This window comes from Oryza sativa, chromosome 2 (assembly GCF_034140825.1).
Source record: "Oryza sativa Japonica Group chromosome 2, ASM3414082v1".
Classification (NCBI taxonomy): domain Eukaryota; kingdom Viridiplantae; phylum Streptophyta; class Magnoliopsida; order Poales; family Poaceae; genus Oryza; species Oryza sativa.
This window is the reverse complement of record NC_089036.1, coordinates 20,086,378-20,107,039: the sequence shown is the minus strand read 5'-3', so window position 1 is coordinate 20,107,039 and position 20,662 is coordinate 20,086,378. Positions and strand designations below refer to the sequence as shown.

The following is a 20,662-nucleotide window of genomic DNA, read 5'->3' as shown; positions in this document are numbered from 1 at the left end:
AAAGTAGTACGAATTGGGTGACAAATCCTAAAAGCAGTGCATATTGTGGTATATTCTGAAAATTCTCACCTGAAATGGAGGGAGCAATAGTCTTACAAGTGTCTTTGTAAACCGTGTTTTTTTTCTCTCTAATCACTCAACCCAATACTTTTGATATTTTTCTAGTGTTTTGAACTTTTGATCATCCATTTTGTCTATTATCTGTGTCTAACTAACTTTATTCGATCTGTTTTCACCCAATTTTGCTTAGCGTTATTGCTGAGCTTGAACTTAACGTGCCTAGCTAGTGCAGGCCATGAACGAGACCGACCCAGAAATCCACCGGTCAGAGAGACCAAATCCGATCTCGTGGCCACGGCCAGCACACACCACCGCCTCTCTCCCCCCTTTCCCTTCCGCCTTCCACAGCCACTCCTCTCACCGGAGAATGCCCACCTCGCCCTAAACCCCCACCACCACCTCCCCCCACCCATGGCGCCCGCCGCCTCCCTCTCCCTCCACCTCCGCCTCGCCCCGCCCCCGCCGCCTCACCGCCGCGGCAGGCCGCCGCGCCACGCCCCTTTCCTCCCCCTCTCTCCCTACCACCACCACCTCCACCTCCACCTCCGCGTCGCCCACCACCACCACGGCCGGCACCCGCACCCGCCGTCGCCGCGGTGGCGCCACGACGTGAGGGCCCGCGCGGGGACCATCCAGGCGCCGGGGCTCGCGCGCCCCGGCGGCGCCGTGGAGACCGACCGCCTCCCCTCCGGCGTGCGCGACCGCGCCATGGAGGCCGTCGACCACTTCGGCGGCCGCGTCACCATCGGCGACGTCGCGTCCCGCGCGGGGCTGCAGCTCGCGCAGGCCGAGCGCGCGCTGCAAGCGCTCGCCGCTGACACCGGCGGCTTCCTGGAGGTGCGCCTCCTTAGCTCTGCTAAGTACTCCGTTGTCACCGCGTCCTTGGTTTTGCTAACCTCCGTGCCTTTTGTGGCTGTCTAAGCATGAAGCGGTTGCGACTTGTGTAGGTCTCGGAGGAAGGGGAGGTGCTGTACGTCTTCCCTAAAGACTACAGGGCGAAGCTTGCTGGCAAGTCGTTCAGAATGAAGGTCGAGCCGCTGATCGACAAAACTAAGGTGCTGGACTGCTGGAGAGATGAAACAAAAAGTTTATTGATAAAAATTGCGCGAGTCATTTTGTTGGCTCAGTTGTGAATTTTCTTTCTGTAACTTTTCGCAGGAAGTGGGTGCATATTTGGTGCGAGTGTCATTTGGGACAGCGCTCATCGCCTCCATTGTGCTTGTATACACTACCATCATTGCCATTATCTCAAGCTCGAGGTGGGCTTAGTATAACCAGATGGATTTTCAGTTAATTAATTACTATACTCTATTCTACTCAAAGCAATTCAGGCACAATGTCTTCATATTTATCAACCGTTCTCCTCAATTCCATCCATAAATATGTAATTCAGAATAAAAAATCTCACTCTATAGTCTAAGATTTAGCCATTATTAGTTGTTTCTATATATTTGGGGACATTAGTAGAGATACTGTCATTTGCTTATTTCCAGTCCAGTGATAACACTTCTTATTGTATCAGTGATGAAGATAATCGCGGCAGGCGACGGAGATCCTATGACTCTACTATCATCATACCAACAGATTTATTTTGGTAAGTCTCCTGTCACTTTAGGACGAGTTTCAACATAGCTGGATTATCTTAGTGCATTCTTGGGCGAAGGAACACAAACAATTATAATGTCCATCTACTTTTGCGTTTGGGGGGTTGCTAAACTTCATCGGCTATTGCACATTTATGGTTGAAAATTGCCTGGGCTCTGTGCCAACTGTTGTGCTAGTATTTCTTCTGAAACGAACCATCTCAGAATAAATGCTCTGGCAAAAATACAATCAATTTAAACGTAGTCATACTCATGCATATGTGTTAGTTGTATTTTATGCATTCACTATGCATAGCATGCGTAAATCAACATGAAAATAACTCTTATGTAGGGACTGCATGAAAAATGATACTAAATCATCCAGCTGTTAATGCAATCTTTGATTTTGCACCGTGAATACTTTTAATTTTGTAGTTTGTACACATTGCTATCGTTCAGTCGTTCACAATAATATTTCATATGTCTTCAACAGGTACTTGGACGCTGATTACTACAGGAGGCGGCGGCGGGTAGAAAAGGAAGATGGGATGAATTTTATTGAATCTGTAATTTAAAAGGGTTTGACTTGATATTTCATTTCCTTGGTGTAATTCTGTCATGTGTAGGTGGGTTAACTTTATGTTCATAAATCAATTATGCAGATCTTTTCATTTGTATTTGGAGATGGTGATCCAAATGATGGTCTTGAAGATAAGAGGTGGAAGATGGTAAAAGCTTTTCATAGGCCATATAGCTGTTTCTGTTTCTAACTATCATGATCAGCTCTTATTTGTTACTAGTTTGTACTGTTACAAAATTCTAACTTCTCCTTGAATAAATATACAGATTGGGCAATATATTTCATCGAATGGTGGAGTTGTCACGGCAGAAGAACTAGCACCGTATCTTGATGTGCCACCAATTTCAGAACAATCCAAGGTATATAACTTCTGTTCTAAAATGCTTATTAGTATTCTTCTTGTTGTTATTGGTTTTTTTTGTACTTTTCCATTCATTACTAAATAAATTAAATACTGTGATGAATTTTCCATGTAAGTTATGGATTGTTCGTTGGCGTGAAGCCTCATCTCATCATATGCATATGATATTCTGAACTACAGGATGATGAATCATTTATTCTTCCAGTTCTATTACGCTTCCAGGGACACCCAGAAGTTGATGAACAGGTCCATCTTTCTTCTCATAATTTAAGCATATATTGACTGCCACTAAGACATATCCCTACATTGTTCTTAATGTTTACACCATCAATCCCACCACTTACTGAAGGTGGCATTACATAACTGGTAGTGAACTTGAATGCATCTTGATTGAACTGATCAACTTATAGTGTATTTTGATGTTGTTTTTGTATTCAGGGAAACATTCTTTATAGGTTTCCATCACTGCAACGTACTGCTTCATCAAAAGGAAGTGGGGTTAGAGAATATGTTGGTAACAAATGGTCTGCTATGTTTAGCAGTGTTGAAAAGTACTTAGAGGAGAAACCATGGAAATTCAGGTTAGCATTTTTTTGTCATTGAGTTATTCAAGTAGTTTCCCTGTTATTGCATTTAACTCTAGTGGAACCTGTTCTACCTTCCAACATTGTACTTTGGCCTAGGTCCTAAAATATACCCCAAGCTGCCTAAAACACAACTGCGAACTATCAAAGCTGTCCGCATCACCCTCTGTGACTTCAGATCAAATGACAAATGAAGCTCCATTATTTCCAATTCCTGCCTTTAGCTCATCTACCTCGTCATCCTAACTTGTGCAGCTCTCTACCATGCACTACCTCTATCTATTTGGTCCATTTTGGTTCAATTCAAGGAAATATTTGTTCAGTCTGATGCCAAAATCTAACTTAAGGGTGTTTTGTTACCCTATAATGTGCATGTACTTGTGTTTGGATTGTAAATTTATTTTTTCTTGGAATCAAGTCACACATTAGTACACTATGGAATGCACTGCATTGGAGCCGAGAATTGTCTGTATTGATGCATTAGAGGGTAATTGCATCAATTTGTTATTTTTGAAATCTGCAGTTTGTCTTGTACCTCTGTATATTCATATGTGGTGTTGTCGTTTTGCAGCAAAGCAAATGCATCTGAAAGGGCAATGGTTGCTGGTTTGGGAGGACTCAATCTTTTTGGTGTGATCATTCTTGGGAACCTGTTGAAGTAGGAATTGTGATTCTGCCCTCAAATACCATTGAATTGTAATTCACTTTTACTAATTTTTTACATTAAACTTTGTTTTGTAGGCAAATGACAGTGCCACCTGGTGGACTTATCTCATTTGTTGCGCAACTGTTTCCTTTGCTTCAGGTATGGCTGGGCTCTATGCGGCCTATTTAGTTGCATAAAAGTTGTAATCCCTTGATCTTTATAGTCATGTTGAAAAGCACCTGGTTGAAATCAATCATGAACCCTTGGTTTTGTGAGGGGAACATCTGAAAGTCATAATGTGCAAACTGTTGGTTGTATTATGTTGTGAATGTATGATGAATGCATTGATGATATACTGATTACTGATAACATGTGGCCCTTTGTAGGTATATGCTGGTTCCTTTTTTGCAATACCGTTGTTTAGATGGTTTCTACTCCGCAAGACCAACAATGACATTGAAAGGAGGAACAAGGCCAGAGAACAGCGAGCTCAGGAACTTGCATTGCCAGAATCTTCTCTCAGAAGAAAGGTAAAACAACAGAAATTGCTGCATATTTCATTGGGACATAACAAAGGAAAATGAAACACTGTAAAATAAAGCAAACTTACAGTCATCACATGATTTTTTGCTACACACGTGGACCTGTTTGGAGAAAGTTGTATAGGTTTGATGCATTTTGCATGAATCTGATAGGTTGAAATCATGGGTAGATTCAGTAGTCACTTCTGTTCCTAACATCATATTGTTCTAAAGCAAACTCAGTTTGGAAGGCTTAGCCTTCAACAGCAAGTGGAATATGGAACTCATATATCTTGCCAATATTTGCACACTGAGGAAATTCCCATGCCAATCAGAGAAATAGTAAATAAATCTGGACATCCATCTAGGTGCAACTGAATTATAATGGTCTGGATTAAAAGAAGAGTTCATGTCAGTTACAGCTTGCTAAATATTGATATAGAATTTAAGAAATAATTTGATAAGATACTAAATTGAGAGGCCAAGACAGGTACAACTTCATATTTTGTTTTTTACAATTTGTATGCATGACCTGATAAATTGTACTACCTCCGTTTCATATTATAAGTCGTTTTGACTTTTCTCTAAATCAAACTTCTTTAACTTTGACTAAATTTATAGAAAAATATAGCAATATTTTCAACACAAAACAAAGAAACTATCAAAATATATTCAATGTTAGATTTAATAAGACTACTTTGGTGCTATAAATGTTGCTATATTTTTCTATAAATTTGATCAAACTTTCAAAAAGTTTTACTTTAAAAAGGTCAAAATGACTTATAATATGAAACAAAGTACTTATTTTTTTGCACTTTTGTCTCCTTTATTTTTTATTTGAAGTGGCATTAGTTTAGCTGGTTTTCCCTCTCTTTCAGTTACTCAGTGCACGCGACATGGCTCAACGTAAGGTAATTACTCCAGAGGAGATCGTCTACACTACCGAAAAGGATCTTTTGGATCAGGATTATGAAGTCAAGGAATGGGAAAAGAGATTTAAGGAGCTTGAATCAGACTGATGGAAATACTTGGCTTTCATGCTATCCCTTCATGGTCCTTTGGTCTGCTTGGATGGTCATTTTTATCAGCATCCAATTGATTGGTGGATATATCTGACTAAACCATTAAATCAAGTGGCGCAACGTCTAACTGGACTGGATGGTTCTGACACCCATTGATAGGCGCGCACTATTTCGACCTTGAAATTTTTGTGTAAACTGTTAGTCAATTTGCATTGATCAAGGTCTGCAGCTGATGTACATATCTGTAACGTTTAGCAGCATATTTGTATAGGTAGTTCAGTGCACAGGAGCAGTGAACCACAAAGTTCAGAATTCGACATGGGTACCAGGGACCATTCTTTATGGATGGAGAAGGATAGCCGGAAAAGTAAAAGATTATGCCATTACTGGGGCATCAGACTTGGTCATTCTGGTTTCTGTATCGCTGAAACTTTACTGGTGATCATGCACAAGTCTTATGCTTTACACAGGCATGTTAGAACATTCAGGGGAAAATCAATTCCTGATTGGTGAGAAACAGTAATTGTGTATAGGAGCTGTGCAAGAATATACGTCCAGATTCCAGACCTTAGATGCCAGAATAGAACAAGATCATTTATAAATCCCAAAAGAATGTGATACGCTTACAACTGATGATTTGCTATGTATTATCGACCAATGACAATTCTTCTGTATGACTCTTCCTCTGTAACACTGTAAGACGAAAGGCAGTGCAAGCCTGGTGGGTTAATACTTTCCAAATTTCTGTTAGATCTATCCTCTAATCTAATATCACTGCGAAGCCATTTTCAGCTTCTGAATGGCACCCCCGTTAACTGCAGTTGTCACGACTCACTAAGTACAGTGGCTGATACTGTCACGATAAGGCGAAAACGACCGATGCGGTGGCGATAAGTAGGAACCAATGGATCACCTGCAAAAAAGACACAAAGGTAGATGACTTGTCAAGGCTCATGTAAAGGACAGGTTCACAAGAGAACTTAGGAGTATAATATTGAGTTTGATGATGCATTTTGCTAGTAAGTGCAAGCGGATGGGACACTTCAATTGGTGGAGAATTCTATTCCTTGCCTGCCAAATGCCAACGGCCTTTTATCTCTGTCACATTGCCACCTCACTATCTCAGTAGTACAACGTACATCACGTAAAATGTTTTGAGAGCAATCAGGTGAAAGCATAGCTGACTGCCTGATCTAGGTGATGATTGAACGCAACCCACGCTATCCAGATTCGTTATAGTAGGTTATATCAAATCCTCACATAGGTTAAGTTTTTTAGACAAAAAAAAGTACGTGAGTGTCATTTCAGTATGATCTTTATGGAATAAGCACATGTCATGTGATGGTGAGATTATGGATTTAAATTCCAATGTTATAAATATTATACTTACGCAAATATGCTTTCATATGAATTTAGTGAGATCAAGAATGTAACGTTGGTTTTCATCTCTATTGGGAAACACTGGTGGATGTAAGTGTGAAGTTGCGTTTGTACTGGTGTGTGTGTGTGCGCGTGTACCGTGTAATCAAGGAAAAAAAAACTTTGCACAATCAAGATTTTACCGCTGATCTATGCGTATGATGTCGCAACACACGTGTGTCTTCCATGTAATCGAAAAAAGAATGGTAATGTGGGAGTAATCCGTCTTACCTGGGTCGCTGCCTCGTGTGATGCCATGGGCGGGAGGTAGCCGCGGAGGCCGACGTTGTAGACCGGCGTGCCGTCGGGGTAGAAGAGGCCGTAGTTCCGCTCCGACGCCGGGCCGGGCTTGAGGTTCTCGTTGAAGAGCGCGAAGACGTAGACGTCGATGGGCGCCTGCGGCCGCAGCGGCGTGCCCTGCTTCATCTCGATCCTCCGGAGGAGGTTCCCGATGTACGTCCCGGCGTTCTCGGGCGTCGCGCCGGCCTCGTCGGGGTCGCCGCGGGACGGCCACCCGGTCTCCGACACCTTCACGTCGATGTCCGTGTGCCCCATCGCCTGGATCGCCGCGTACACGGCGTCCACCTGCGCGTACAGCATGTTGTCGTAGACGAGCCTCGTGCGCGGGTCGACGACGCCGGCGTTGGGCTGGAACAGCACGTACTCCAGCGGCACGCGCGCCGGGTCGTCCTTGTAGGCGAAGTACGGGTAGCAGTTGATGAGGAACGGCGCCCTCGCCGCCGACAGGAAGGCCAGGAACGGCTGCAGGTGCGGCGCGGCGGAGGGGTGGAACGCACCGGCGGACGGCGGGTAGGACACGCCCATGATGTCCAGCGAGTGCGCGGTGGTGACGTTGACGCGGCCCTGGAGGCCGAGCGCGCCGAGCGCCTGGTGCACGGACCGCAACGCCGGGAGGAGGCTGGCCTGGAGGGCGGTGTCGTTGCCCTTGAACACCTCGTTGCCGACGGTGATGCAGGTGATGCGCGCGCCGGCGCGGAGGTGCGGCACCACGTGCAGCTGCAGCCACGACTCCGCCGCCGCGGGGCTGGCCATCGCCGGGACGGCCTCGTTGCCGATGCCGACCACGAACTCCACGCCCGTGCCGAGGAACGCGCGCAGGACGTGCGGGTCGGCGTCGAACAGCTTCACCTTGCTGATCTTGAGCGACCGGAGCAGCCACGACACCCGCGACGGCGACGGGAGGTTGTTCGCGATCTGCCCGTAGTTCACGCCGATGGACAGCGCCTCCGCGACTCGCACTTGCCCTGCATGCATGCGATTTGTCACGGTCAGTGACCAGCAATTGCATTAGACGCATATATACATGCAAAAATGAGCCATGGTTCTGTCTGCGAGGAAAATGTGCCACTGTATATTTTGCTGCATTTTGTCAAGTTTAATTTTCCGAGTGATCATCATCATTGTTCATTTATTTGTTCTGATGTGCTATGGTGCTGAGAAATAGAATGCAGTGAAAAACACGGAATCTCATTCATGTAATATTTTTGGTCATCCTTGAGATTGCAACAGCTAGCTCAGCTCAAACTTGATTATCATCATGAGTGCAATGAATGCAGGCACATCGGAATAAAAGTACTCCCTCCGTTTCAGGTTATAAAATTCCAGATTATAAGATGTTTTGGTTTAACTAAGTTTATATTCAAATATAGCAATATTTACATTATCAAATTAGTTTTATTAAATTAATAATTAAATATATTTTTATAATAAATTTATCTTGGTTCAAAAATATTACTATTTTTTTCTATAAATTTGATCAAACTTAAAGTAGATTGACTTTGACTAAAGTCAAAACATCTTATAACCTACAACGGAGGGAGTAATATATACATTAGTGCTATCATGAGAAACATGCTGGGTTTAGGATTCAAACTCAGGTGGGTTGGGGGAAAACCTTACACCACGTCAACGGAGTTATGCTCAGTTCTTAAGATACAATGTGTTTACAATTGGACACTATTATTACCCTGGACTAATTAATCCTGTAGAAGAATAAAGAATTTATTTCCCCGGATGAAGAATAAAGAAATTTTAGATATAATACAATATACAAGATACACAGTGCGCGTGATCCAATGGGAAGCAAGATTTCACTGGACCACATGGACATGTGGTGGATGAGCCACCAAGGCATCCTGCCAAGAACTAATAGTAGTACTACGTACTAACCAACTCAATTATTCCAATGCGGCGTGCAGTGTCGAGCCCTGTGCTTTGTTTTCACCTATATTTTCAAGTTGCAACTCGCCTATCAAACCAAATTCAGCTGGCGGGTACGGTGCGAATAATAAATGATGAACAAATGCTCTTTCCAGAGGAACTTTGTGGAGAAAGAAAAACCACATACAGCTCATGACCAGATAAGACGAGCAAAAACAGAATTGGAGGGGGAAAAAGTAAAAAAATGGAGCGGAGTAAAGGGAAATATACCCGACTATTGTTGCTTACTTTGCTTGTAAAGAATTGATAGAAAACTGAAGATTGATACCCAATAGAAGGATCTTCTAGAAATGAGATGGATTTTATATGGTGATTTGGTTTTGTAGCCTTAGTGGGCGCGGTGTCTTACGCCATGGAGCACCTAGCCATAGTTGAGGTCTTAAAGAGCTGCGCATTACTAATCACAATCACATGATATAATATCGGCAAATGCACCTGCTAATCCAGATAAAAACCAACGAAATGCAGCTAGCATCGTATCCCCAATTTGCAAGAACGAACTTAATTGTGAAATGCATAGCAACTAAAACACACAAAATTTCCATCGTCTCTTTCTGATGAACCAGTATAAGCTGCTAGCTTGAAGCGAGACAGCTTAGCTGAAGGGGGATCGAGGAGAGATTAATTTGCAGAAGCACTGCTCGATCGTGAGCTAGATTGAGCGAAGAACTCACCTGCCATGATCAGGACTAGGATGGGGATGACCAACACAGCGCAAGCGGCGGGGGTGCACGACGCCGCTCTCGCTGCCGTCGCCATCCTTGCCGGTCGATCGAACGGGCACTTGTTGCCTCACGCGCGCGCGAGACCTCCAACCGCGAGAGGTCGAGGAGAGGAGGAGACGACGCCTCTGTTGCGTTCCACTTGGATAGGCTTGGAGCTGACAGCTGAGTCGAGCTAGTAGTTTTTGCTGCTATATAAGCTAGCGATCGATCGAGCACGTGTGAGTACAGCGGCCTGGTTTGTGTGTGCGCGCGCGCGCGCGGTAGCCGTGCCGCGGTGCCGGTGGGAAGCAGGGAGGAAGCGAGCTAGGAGATCGAGACGGATGATGTATCGGCGCGCGATCGCGTACGTGCGAGAGGCCTCTCTGTGGGTGGCTGCCTCGTCACCGCGCGCGCGCACCGGTGGGCGTAGCGGCGTGGTAGCCCGCTTCGTGTCAGCTGCCGCTCTCTTGACCGCGCCATGTCTGGGCAATCTGGCCCCGCTGCCGCTGCCGCTGCCGGCAACGTACGTACCTTCGCTGTCGCCTCAGCAGCTCCGGGCTAGCTAAGCTAGCACCGTACATGTCGACGGAAACATGTCGTCTCCCGTATAATTGACACGTTGAAAACGACTTAACTACTTATTGTTTGTGGGTGATTATTGGTGCGTAGACGACGCACGCTGTGTTACGTAAGAGCACACGTGTTCCTAATCTTATACAAGTAGAGTAACAACCGAGTCAATCATATCGATCAACCCGTCCTCCCGAGCTTTATACTACTACTTGTCCTGTCGCGTGTAATATATGTCAAGTAAGCTCGAATCGTCCTACATGCACCTGCGTGACTTTTCCCGTAGAGTCAGATCGATGGTGCGCCTCAGGCGTGGCACCACGCACGCGGCCGTATTACCGGATCTTGAGGCAAAAAGTGTGCGGGCGACTGATGACCGATCTTAATTTGACTCCACGTACGATCTCGAGAGAGAAATCGACAGAAAGAAACGGAAACCGGACATCGCGAACCGCCGGCTGCTAATTAATCAGCGACAATCACCGAACCTGAGAGCGACGGGCAAAGAGAAAGACGACTAGTACTAGGGGAGTGGATTCTAATCCTATACCTTTTTCTTATAAATTCGATGCAAATAGTTGCGAAAAATTCTGAAAAAAATTGACAATGTAGAGTATAATGATACCTACTAGTCCATCAAAATTCATGTTAAAATTCGTTCTACACATCGAGAAACAAAAAAGACAAATTTAGATATAAACAGTGCGCTACTATTCATACGCTGAATTTGTCTTTTTTTATATCTCGACGTGTGAGTTGAGTTTGGACTTAAGATTTTGTGGAGTTGTATATATGTGTTGTATGAATATTGTCAAATTTTTCCAGAATTTTTCATAACCGTTTAGATGATTTTTGAGCAAACGAGGGAACATCCCCTCGAGAGATTAGAATAGTTTCCCTACTATTAGCGAAGCAGTAAAGAAGGAAGGGAAACCGCTTTCCAGAGAATCCAGATCACTGATCACCGGCGGCTACTCCGGGAAAAAAAAACGGGAGTACCTATACATCTTTCGAAAGATTTTTATAATCGTATCACACAGATTTTTAATCTTTATATTAAAATCCGATAGATATAATAAAAAGCAAAAAGCAATTAAGAAACACCATAATGAACATTAAATTACCATATCCTCGAGAAAAAGACCAAATCCAATACAAAATTTAAAATTTACATGTGAAGATTCAAAAATTACAGTGTAACTTACAAAAGTTACAGTGTAAGTTTCATAAATTACACTGTAACTTACAAGAAAATGCACTGTAAATTTGAGTGAGAAAATCGAGTGAGAGATAAGAAAAAATCTTTCGAGTGAGATATAGCAAAATCGAAAAAAAACACGGTCGGTGACCCGCGCGCTCGCCTACGGACGGATCGGACGGCATGGGCCAGAACCGATGCGGCCCACGCTCGAATCACCGAGCTGTGGCTGGCTGGGAGAGTAGTGTCGGTGCGGATCCGATCGAGTGGGCGATACTGTGACAGGATGAGTGGCTGACGCCGATCCGACTCATCGTCCGTCCGGCTCGCACCAGAATCTCGCACGCGTTTCTCGTTGATCCCGCTCCGGCGTTGTGGGCCGGACGGTGGCTGGCTAGCTAGTCGCGTACTACGATTTCGCGGGGAACAAGTCTATTCGGCCCTGCATGCGGAGTGTGTGGACCAACCAGATCCGGACCGCTCTCTTCTCCGTGGGCTGGGCTAGCTCCGTCTCTCAAGACAGGACCCGATGTTGGGCCACAATGCATGTGGCCGTATAGGCCCATGATTAAGCACGAGTTTGGGATTTCGACTCCACGTAACTGCAATTTGAGCTGTTGAATCAAAAGGTCTCATTAATAAATGGTCAGTGTTAACTGGAGTCAATGTTCCTTCGCAGTGGTGCAATCATAAAGAGTACTTTTAATGGGTGTCCATGGCAATTTCATACCCCCTGCTACAGCACAATTTTAAGGTGGTGCGATAATTAAAGGAAAATTAGGTTGAGGTGGTATTTTGTGGGGGAGAGAAGCTAAAAAGGGAGCTACTATGGTACAGAGTACACCATCCAAACGTTGGAATGGTATCCCCATGTTCCATGTCATAGGACAGTGGTGGCTTTAGAAATTTTTGTTAGGCGTGGTCCTACACCATACTTCTAAATTATATAATGTCAACATTACATCTATTTTGTCAAAATTTTTATCAAATTTGAAGGATGGAGTACTCTGTACCAAAATGGAGGGTGGTCCAAAACCTCTAGAAGACTATAACCGCCACTACATATAACCTCCCTACCCCACTCCTGGTGCAGGATGGGTTATTTCACTAGGGCGACATGGGTGTTTTTTGTGTTGGGTTACCATTCTTCTAGTTAGTAGTTAGAGAAACTACGCCGTTTTGTAGGGCCTTACTTAGCCATGTGTCCAGTAGTGGTTGGGCTAAACAATAAAATCTTACTATTATACTTGTTGTACATCTTTCTTAGATAGGTTTTCATTGATGTATCGTAGAGTATTAAATTAAAATTAATAAATAATAATATTATTGGTACCTATATGTATCATGGTTGGTACTTGATAGGTATCACCATTGATAGCTATGTATATCGTCACTAGTAATTGTGTATTACCGACGCAATTTTAACCGTTGAGTCTCCTTCAAACTCCAAGATTTTATATGCCATTAAGAGAGCCACTATTAGTTTAATAGTCAAGACAACCAAATTTTTATTCATTATTTTTTCTCTTTCCCTAACCTTCTTCCCACAATACCCACACACAACTCTCCCTTATATCTTGTGCCTCGCATCAAATCTTCAAAAAGAAGAGTCAATGTTTCTCTCTTCGTGCCTTCTCTCTCCTTCACTCGGCATCCCGTCTACGTTACAATGTTATGGTCTCATTTATTATCCATACATTCCCTAGGTAAAAATTCACCTCTCCTTCCACGAGCAATCAACAAAGTGAAACTAAATACATGTTTTCTCCTGAACAATCTTGTTACTAGTATAAAACCCTGCTTAATAATTCATTTTCTAGTTGCTAGTACAAAATTTGAAACATAAAACTAAGTAGAATTGTGATAAGCGGAAAAAAAATCTCGCTTGCCCACTTGGCCACCCCACTTACATCCCTCCGTACAGTGCATACTTGAGTTTCTCTAGTAATTATTCTCAAAATTTGTTATAGATGCTAGCCCATTTAATTATTCTAACAGATACTCCATATACATCATAAAGCAAAGGAGGTAGGAAAGAATCTGTTCCACAAATGGAAAGACGACCAACGAAAGAAGGGAACGAGGCCACGTCGGTGAGATGTTGATGCAGAATCATTTGCTGGTTGCTCATAGTAACAGATCGATCAAGAATTCAAGATCTAAACCTGCGATCCTAGAGCACAATTCCAGAGATACCGTACCTCTGCCTACTGTTATTAGATCTATGTGATGAGAGAGCTGAATGAATTAAGCTGCTGCATATTACATGCGATACTAGCTAGGATTTTGAACTTAAACTGAACAGGAACAAATTAAGGTGTTGTTGTTTATTAGTGGATGATCAGGAGATAGCTAGCTCATCCGAATCATTAGGATTTTTTTAAGTTCGGCAGTGTAGATGGGGAATTCAGCTATCTGATGTGGAGATCGGAAGCTTATTCATGAATTTTTTTTGCTAATTAATCGATTGGATGGCCAGGTAAAGGTGAAGGATAGAGAGCGGATGAAATAATCAACAGCTAGCAAGCTCTTATATTAGAGCAGACGGAGTATTGCTTCGAACAAGAATGGATCGAACTTGCCGCAAATGGTGATCAATTAACTAATTAATTACATCCACCAGTAGTCAAAAGTAGTATACAGATTAAGTAGAGTACTTGACATCGATCAAATAATCCATACCCCGAATAGGTTTCGCATAGAAGACGAGTAACTTTTCACTTGGAAGAAGCTAGCAGGCGGCCGGCCAGGGGAGGCAAAAACTTGACGAAAGCACTCGATCGATCGATCGATGGAGATCGGAGGCGATCGATCACGATCAAGAGCAGCCGTTCTGCACCCGGAGCGGGCGGGCGGTGGGGCCGTGCGGCGGGCGGCGCGCGGGGGCGGCGCACTCGGCGACGAGGGCGTCGCGGGCGGTGAGCAGGCCGCGCGTGGCGGCGAGCGGGCGGTCGAAGACGGCGCAGTCGACCCAGTCCTTGAGCAGCCTCTCCTGCCCCCACATCTCCGGGATCCGCACCCGCCCGGCCATCTCCGTCCGGTGCCGCTTCAGCCGCTCCCGCGCGCTCTCCCTCTCCTCCCCCGCCGCCACCGACGACGGCGCCGGCCGCCTCGACACCGGCAACGGCGCCAGCAACGCCGCTTGCTGATGGTGATCCCCAGCGCCTCCGCCACCGCCGCCGCCGTCGGCCATCGCCGCCTCGTCCGGCGCCGCCGCCCCCCTGCCGCCCTTCTTCTTCTCCACCGCCTCCGCCTGCAGCAGCACAAGCTGGTGGTGGCGGTCCGACGACGTCCCCGCCGCCGCCTGACCACCACCGGCCCCGCCGCAGCTGCAGACCGCCGGCCTCTCGTCCGCCGGCCGCGCCGCGCACGACTCGGACGGCGCCATGCAGCTCCTCTTGCACATGGCCGGCTTTGCTAGCTATAGAGAGAGCTAGCTGATCCGTCCCCTTGACCCCTCTGTGTGATACAGATACTGCAAGCTAGCGAGGCAAACCGTGGCCGCGGCTTAGGAAAAGATCGCGATTCGCGCGGCGGGAGAGGAGAGGAGAGGAGAGGCGCGCGGTGGTTGGGTGATGGGCGGCAGGAGTGCGAGGCAAACGAGAGGCTGGGACGTTAAAGACTGCGAGGGCGCGGGGGGCGGCCTATGGTGCGGGAGGCGGGAGCGTGGCCGGGGCTGTGTGGCTGCGTTTGGCCGGCTACGTGGCGCGGGCGCGGCGATCTTGCGTGGGGGGGTGGGCGTCGTGATCAGATGTGAGGCTTGGGTTGGGTTGGGTTGGGTTGGGTGGCCGCCGCAGGGCCAGTGGGTTGATGCGGCCGCGCCGCGGGGGGGTGGTGGGATTTCGGGGGGGATTTTTTGCAGGGGCCACTTGGACGCCCCGCGATTGCGCTCAGCCTTTCGCTTCCAGAATCTCGGCGGGACGCGACGCGACCTTTTGAGGTGGGCCTTCCATATCACGCTGTGTGGGTCGATGATCTGACTCGTCTCCAGTTCCCAACAACTGGGGGGGCGCAATTGGGGGATCCTAACGGGCGATCGATCGCCAGGAGATGGGGGTAGCGATCGATCCCCTCCCCTCTCTCCCTCCACCTGATTTTCTTTTTTGTCACCACATTACTTTCCTATTTTAGTAAATTTATGCATCTAAAGTTTATACACCTCAAGTTTACACATATAAAGTTTAGAGACGAAAAGTTTATAAGTCAAAAGTTTATATATCCGATTCAAATTTGAATTTGAATTCAAATATTTTTTATATATAGTATTTCTATACATCTAAAGTTTATATACCTAAAATTTATAGACCCAAAGTTTATAAGTCAAAAGTTTACATACCCGTTTTAAATTTGAATTTGAATTTGAATTATATCTGATTCAAATTTGAATTTGAATTCAAATATTTTCTCTATATAGTATTTTTATGCATCTAAAGTTTATGCACCTAAAGTTTTTAGACCTAAAGTTTATAAGGCAAAAGTTTACATACCCGATTCAAATTTGAATTTAAATTATATCTGATTCAAATTTGAATTTGAATTCAAATATTTTCTATATATAGTATTTCTATATATCTAAAGTTTATACACGTAAAGTTTATAGACCTAAAGTTTATAAGCCAAAAGTTTACATAGCCGATTCAAATTTGAATTTGAATTCAAATTTTTTATATATAGTATTTCTATACATAATTTTTTCTAACTTTTTGTTTTTTTTAAAAAAATTGTGTGGTGTACTGTAGTAGGGGAGGAGTGTATGGAGTAGTACAGGGGAGAGGGCGGGCGGGTGATCGTTGGGCGGGCGGGGGAGCGATCACCCGCCCATTAGCATTTCCGGGCGCAATTGTCTCGTCGAGTAAGTCACTAAGGCTCCCGTTTAGCTCGCGAAATCTATTATATTATTAAAATAGCTTTAAAAGGAGGCACCACGTTCGCTGTGGGGGCTAGAAATTCTCACATTAATCAGAGAAAAAAAAAGGAGAGTCCAAGTAGAAATACAATTCAAAAATAGCTGAAATTCAGAATTAAAAATAATGAATATTGAGAGAAGAGTCAATATAAGAACCTAATACGATATTAGTTAATATACGGAAGAAAAATAAAAATAAAATCTAAAATTAGCAAAAAGAAAAAAAGAGTTAAAGTAGGAATATAATTTAAAATTAACAGAAATTCGAAATTAAGAATAAGCAATATTGAAAGAAAAATCCATATAAGAACCCGATACGAGATTAATTAAAATTCAGAATGAAAAATAAAATAATATCAAAAATTAAAAAAAGTAAAAGAGAGTTGAGTAGGAATACAATTTTGAAACAACTGGAATTGAAAAATAAAAATATTAAAAGAACACTATACGGTATTAGTTAAAATTTGAAAAAAAATTCTAAAATTAGAAAAAGAAAAAAAGAATTCCATTAGGAATACAATTTATTGATAACTAATTGGTGACAGAAAATAAGGACTATTGAAAGAAAAGACCACCTAAAATACATGATAAGATAAATTAAATAACATGCCTATAAAGGAGTAGAGTGGTGTCGGTTGATACGACATATAACTGTTAATAAAACACTAAATATAATCCTAATGAGAATTAAAAGGAGGGACAACATGTAGGTCGTGAAGCAAACGGACAAGGAGGTTGCTAGGACTTTTAGAAAGTAAAAAAAATAAACCACATTGATAATCATATTCGATTTTAAGAATCTCAATGACAATAAAAAGGAGAAGCAGTGCACTGGGAGTATAGGAGTATAGTTGCAGAGCCACCGATGGTTGGTGGGACTTCTAGAAAATAAAAAATGAATTCCAACGGTAGTTATGTTCGATTTTTAGAATCCCAATGATAATAAAGAGTAGGCGGCGGGTGAGCCGTAGAGGAGTATAGTGGCATCGTTTAACGAGACTTCTAAAAATTATGAAAAATGAAACCCAACGAGACAATAAACTCTAAAAACTACAAGGTCCAATTTTTAAAGGTTCGGAACTTCTAAAAAGTAAAAAAAACAATGATAATCATGTTCGATTTTAAAATCTCAATGACAATAAAGAAGGGAGGCAGCAGATAAGTCACAGAGGAGTTCAATGGCAAAGCCACTAACGGTTTGGCGGGACTTCTAAAAAGTAAAAAATGAACCCGAACGATTATTATATTCGATTTTTAAAATCCCAATGACAATAAAAAGAAAAGACATTGGACGAACCGCAGAGTAGTATAATGGCAGCGTTTGATGTGACTTCTAGAAATTATAAAAAGAAACCTAACAAGATAATAGACTCTAAAATCTATAAGATCCAATTTTTAAAGGTTCCAAGGAGAATGAATAGAAAGTGGTAGATCTAGCAAGCAAATAAAGAAGGAGATGGCAGAAGTAAGGGGTAGAAATTGGTGTGACTTTTAAAAACTATATAATTAGAAACACGGGGATGATAAGATTTGGTCATTCAAAGTCTTAAGACAACGAGATAGGTATTTAATAAATTTTAAGTAAAATCATACTAAAAAATATATGATTTTGTTTGGGCGCTAGCTGCGCAATTGCGCGGGCCACCCAGCTAGTTTTTTTATATCACATTAGATGTTTGAGTGGATTTTGGAAGGAATTTTTGAACACGAATGAAAAACTAATTTCATAACTCACCTAGAAACTGCGAGACGAATCTTTTGAGCCTAATTAATCCATCATTAGCACATGTGAGTTACTGTAACACTTTATGACTAATCATGGACTAATTAGGCTCAAAAGATTCGTCTCGCGATTTCCCACTAACTGTGTAATTAGTTCTTTTTAATCTATATTTAATGCTTCATGCATGTGTCCAAAGATTCGATATGATGTTTTTAGGAAAATATTTTGGGGAAATAAACCAGGCCTAATTTAACACTCTAGGCCTTTTAGGTTGACTATGAGCTTCAGAGCCTATTTACAAAGGCCTTGTTTTGTTGGGGAAAATTTTGGGTTTTGGTTGTCACATCGGATATACGGACACATATTTGAAATATTAAACATAGTCTAATAAGAAACAAATTACAGATTCCGTCAGGAAACTGCGAGACGAATTTATTAAACCTAATTAATCCGTCATTAGCAAATGTTTACTATAGCACTATATTGTCAAATCATGGCACAATTAGGCTTAAAAGATTCGTCTCGCAATTTACACGCAAACTGTGTAATTGGTTTTCTTTTTCTTTTGTACACATTTAATACTCCATGCATGTGTCCAAACATCCGATGAGATGGGTGAAAAGTTTTTGTTTTGAGAACTAAACAAGGGCAATGTTTCTCTCGTAGCTACAGTTTATCTCAGAATCGAAAGTTTCCCAAACAGTTTAACTTTTCGTCTAGATTCCGAGAAATTATAGTAGTACCATCTAGAAAATAAAATAGAAGCCAGGTTGGTCTATTGATTGATGTATGAGTGGAAAACCATACTAGATCTATTCTAAAATATAGCAACATAGTATTAGATGAGACCCATTTTAGTACTACAAATATGGACAAACCATATCCAGATTCATAGTACTTGTGTCACATCCCATAGTACTAGACATCTCATCCAATAATAGGTTGTTATATTTTTGGACAGATGTAGTAGTGTATGAATTTTTTAAGACTCAATTCAATATTTTTTTCCTAAATAACCCTATGAAAGGATCGGATAATATATTGAATCATATGAGTTTCATATAGGATGCTGCTCTCTATTCACCCGCGTCGCTCCCGTGTGGATGGCTCGGGGCGGCAACCATAGCCGTTGCCACCACCCCTCTCTCTCCTTCCTCCACCTCGCTACCGTTAGAGCAAGCCGACTGAGGCTAGGCGCGAGCTAGGACGGCAACTGCAAGGCAAAAGTGAAGCAATGGTGCCTCCAAGCCGCTGGTGACGTGGGTCAACGTGTGGGGGTTAGACAATGATGTCTTTGAGGTTGTGGTGGTGATGGGCCGTAGCTAGAGGTTGCCGGATCTATGGCCGACGATGCTGGATCCGGTTGGATCTTGGTGTGTAGAAACTACCATGGCAGCAGCGTGCAACATCCTTACAAGTGATGCTAGTTGTAGGGATGGTGGTGCCGTGTGTAGTGTGCCTAGATCAGGCGGTGTAGAATCCCTCCCCCGCCCTTCTCCCCTCTCTGGCTAGGCGCCCCTTCTTCTCCTTAGAGAACATACCCTCCTATAGCCGGTGTATCTAGATCTGGTCATAGGGAGCTCCACAGTGAGGGTGGAGGTGGTGGTTTGGAGGGCAATCTTGATGTGGTGTTGTTTAGGAGGGTTTGGTTGTGAAGCGCCAATATGCGGATATGAGGTGCTAACGCGGGGAGGGGGATGATACGGTGGTGGTAGGAGTGGGAGGTCCCGTAAGGACCATCTCAAGATGGGCATGGGCTAGCTGGGCGAAGGGCACCATTGTGGTGGAAATTGCGTGCTAACAAAGGTCGAATGGTAGAGAGGCGATAGGGTTGTGACCATAGGCAGGAGAGAGGTTACAAACGAAAGCCTAGCCCAATTTTGGTCCAACAAAGGTGACGCCTTAGGGTGCTGTGATCTCCCTTGTGGGCTCTATCAAGACATCTCCCTCCCTGCCTAGCAGGTTTCTCTAGGTGAAAACCAAGTCCAAGGTTTCTTAGATGGGCGGTGGTGGCACTTCCGAGTCGTGACCTCCTTGGAGGCATCGTCTAAGAGACCGTGGTTCAGCCTTCAATCAATATGGTCTACCACGGTGCTCTTAGATGTTGCCATCGGGTATGCATGAAGGATGAGTGTATCTTCTTCTCTCTCGCTCTCTCCCTCGACAAACCCATCTCCGTGGTGATGACCGGGAACTTCTCGGTGGCTATATGCTTGGATATGTGTAGGGCAGTGTGTTTGTGACTTTATTGTTGGGTGAGCAGCCACTGGTCACGTGTAATAACTATTGGCTTTGTGCTAGATTTTTCCCCGAGTTTGTGTGTAGGAGTTGTCAACACGTAGTGGTGTTTTATTTTTCTTTTTCTAATTATAGCCTTATAGGGTGTAATCTTGTTCTTTTCTTATCGCTATACCAATATAAAACCTCACACTGTATAGTGCGGCTTGTTTCGAAAAAAAATGCCTTAATCCATAGATGTATTGGAGAAAATTTAACATGGGTCTCCAACCTCATAGAAAGTTTATTTTGAATCTATATCTTTTC

At 43.6% G+C, this 20,662-nt stretch overlaps 3 protein-coding genes across 3 annotated transcripts; 1 reads left to right on the top strand and 2 right to left on the bottom strand.

The window, feature by feature from the left end:
• The first annotated feature begins 301 nt into the window (after positions 1-301).
• Positions 302-6,107, top strand: LOC4329554 (uncharacterized protein At5g03900, chloroplastic). The gene is made up of 13 exons (XM_015770727.3): positions 302-897; positions 1,008-1,115; positions 1,219-1,319; positions 1,583-1,654; positions 2,137-2,209; positions 2,306-2,371; positions 2,490-2,582; positions 2,765-2,830; positions 3,023-3,165; positions 3,740-3,826; positions 3,910-3,973; positions 4,201-4,344; positions 5,214-6,107. Exons 1-13 carry the CDS (start codon positions 472-474, stop codon positions 5,352-5,354), a joined length of 1,584 nt encoding a protein of 527 aa, XP_015626213.1. The 5' UTR covers positions 302-471; the 3' UTR covers positions 5,355-6,107.
• On the bottom strand, positions 5,931-10,026 carry LOC4329553 (glucan endo-1,3-beta-glucosidase 14). The gene is made up of 3 exons (XM_015770728.3): positions 9,692-10,026; positions 7,008-8,041; positions 5,931-6,270 (listed from the first exon to the last, which is right to left on the bottom strand). The coding sequence occupies exons 1-3, from the start codon at positions 9,774-9,776 to the stop codon at positions 6,214-6,216; spliced, it is 1,176 nt and encodes a 391-aa protein (XP_015626214.1). The 5' UTR covers positions 9,777-10,026; the 3' UTR covers positions 5,931-6,213.
• Positions 10,027-14,067: 4,041 nt separating this feature from the next.
• Positions 14,068-15,167, bottom strand: LOC4329552 (uncharacterized). The gene has a single exon (XM_015768415.3). The coding sequence runs from the start codon at positions 14,893-14,895 to the stop codon at positions 14,308-14,310; it is 588 nt and encodes a 195-aa protein (XP_015623901.1). The 5' UTR covers positions 14,896-15,167; the 3' UTR covers positions 14,068-14,307.
• Between the last annotated feature and the right edge of the window lie 5,495 nt (positions 15,168-20,662).

Excerpts from the sequence above, each read along its gene's own strand:
- LOC4329552 (XM_015768415.3), bottom strand. The coding sequence starts at position 14,895 with ATGTGCAAGAGGAGCTGCATGGCGCCGTCCGAGTCGTGCGCGGCGCGG.
- LOC4329553 (XM_015770728.3), bottom strand. The coding sequence starts at position 9,776 with ATGGCGACGGCAGCGAGAGCGGCGTCGTGCACCCCCGCCGCTTGCGCT. Across the intron at positions 8,042-9,691 it reads CCTAGTCCTGATCATGGCAG|GGCAAGTGCGAGTCGCGGAG; the intron begins GTGAGTTCTTCG and ends GCATGCATGCAG. Across the intron at positions 6,271-7,007 it reads CACACGAGGCAGCGACCCAG|GTGATCCATTGGTTCCTACT; the intron begins GTAAGACGGATT and ends TCTTTTTTGCAG.
- LOC4329554 (XM_015770727.3), top strand. The coding sequence starts at position 472 with ATGGCGCCCGCCGCCTCCCTCTCCCTCCACCTCCGCCTCGCCCCGCCC. Across the intron at positions 1,320-1,582 it reads GCCATTATCTCAAGCTCGAG|TGATGAAGATAATCGCGGCA; the intron begins GTGGGCTTAGTA and ends TTATTGTATCAG. Across the intron at positions 3,974-4,200 it reads AACTGTTTCCTTTGCTTCAG|GTATATGCTGGTTCCTTTTT; the intron begins GTATGGCTGGGC and ends GGCCCTTTGTAG.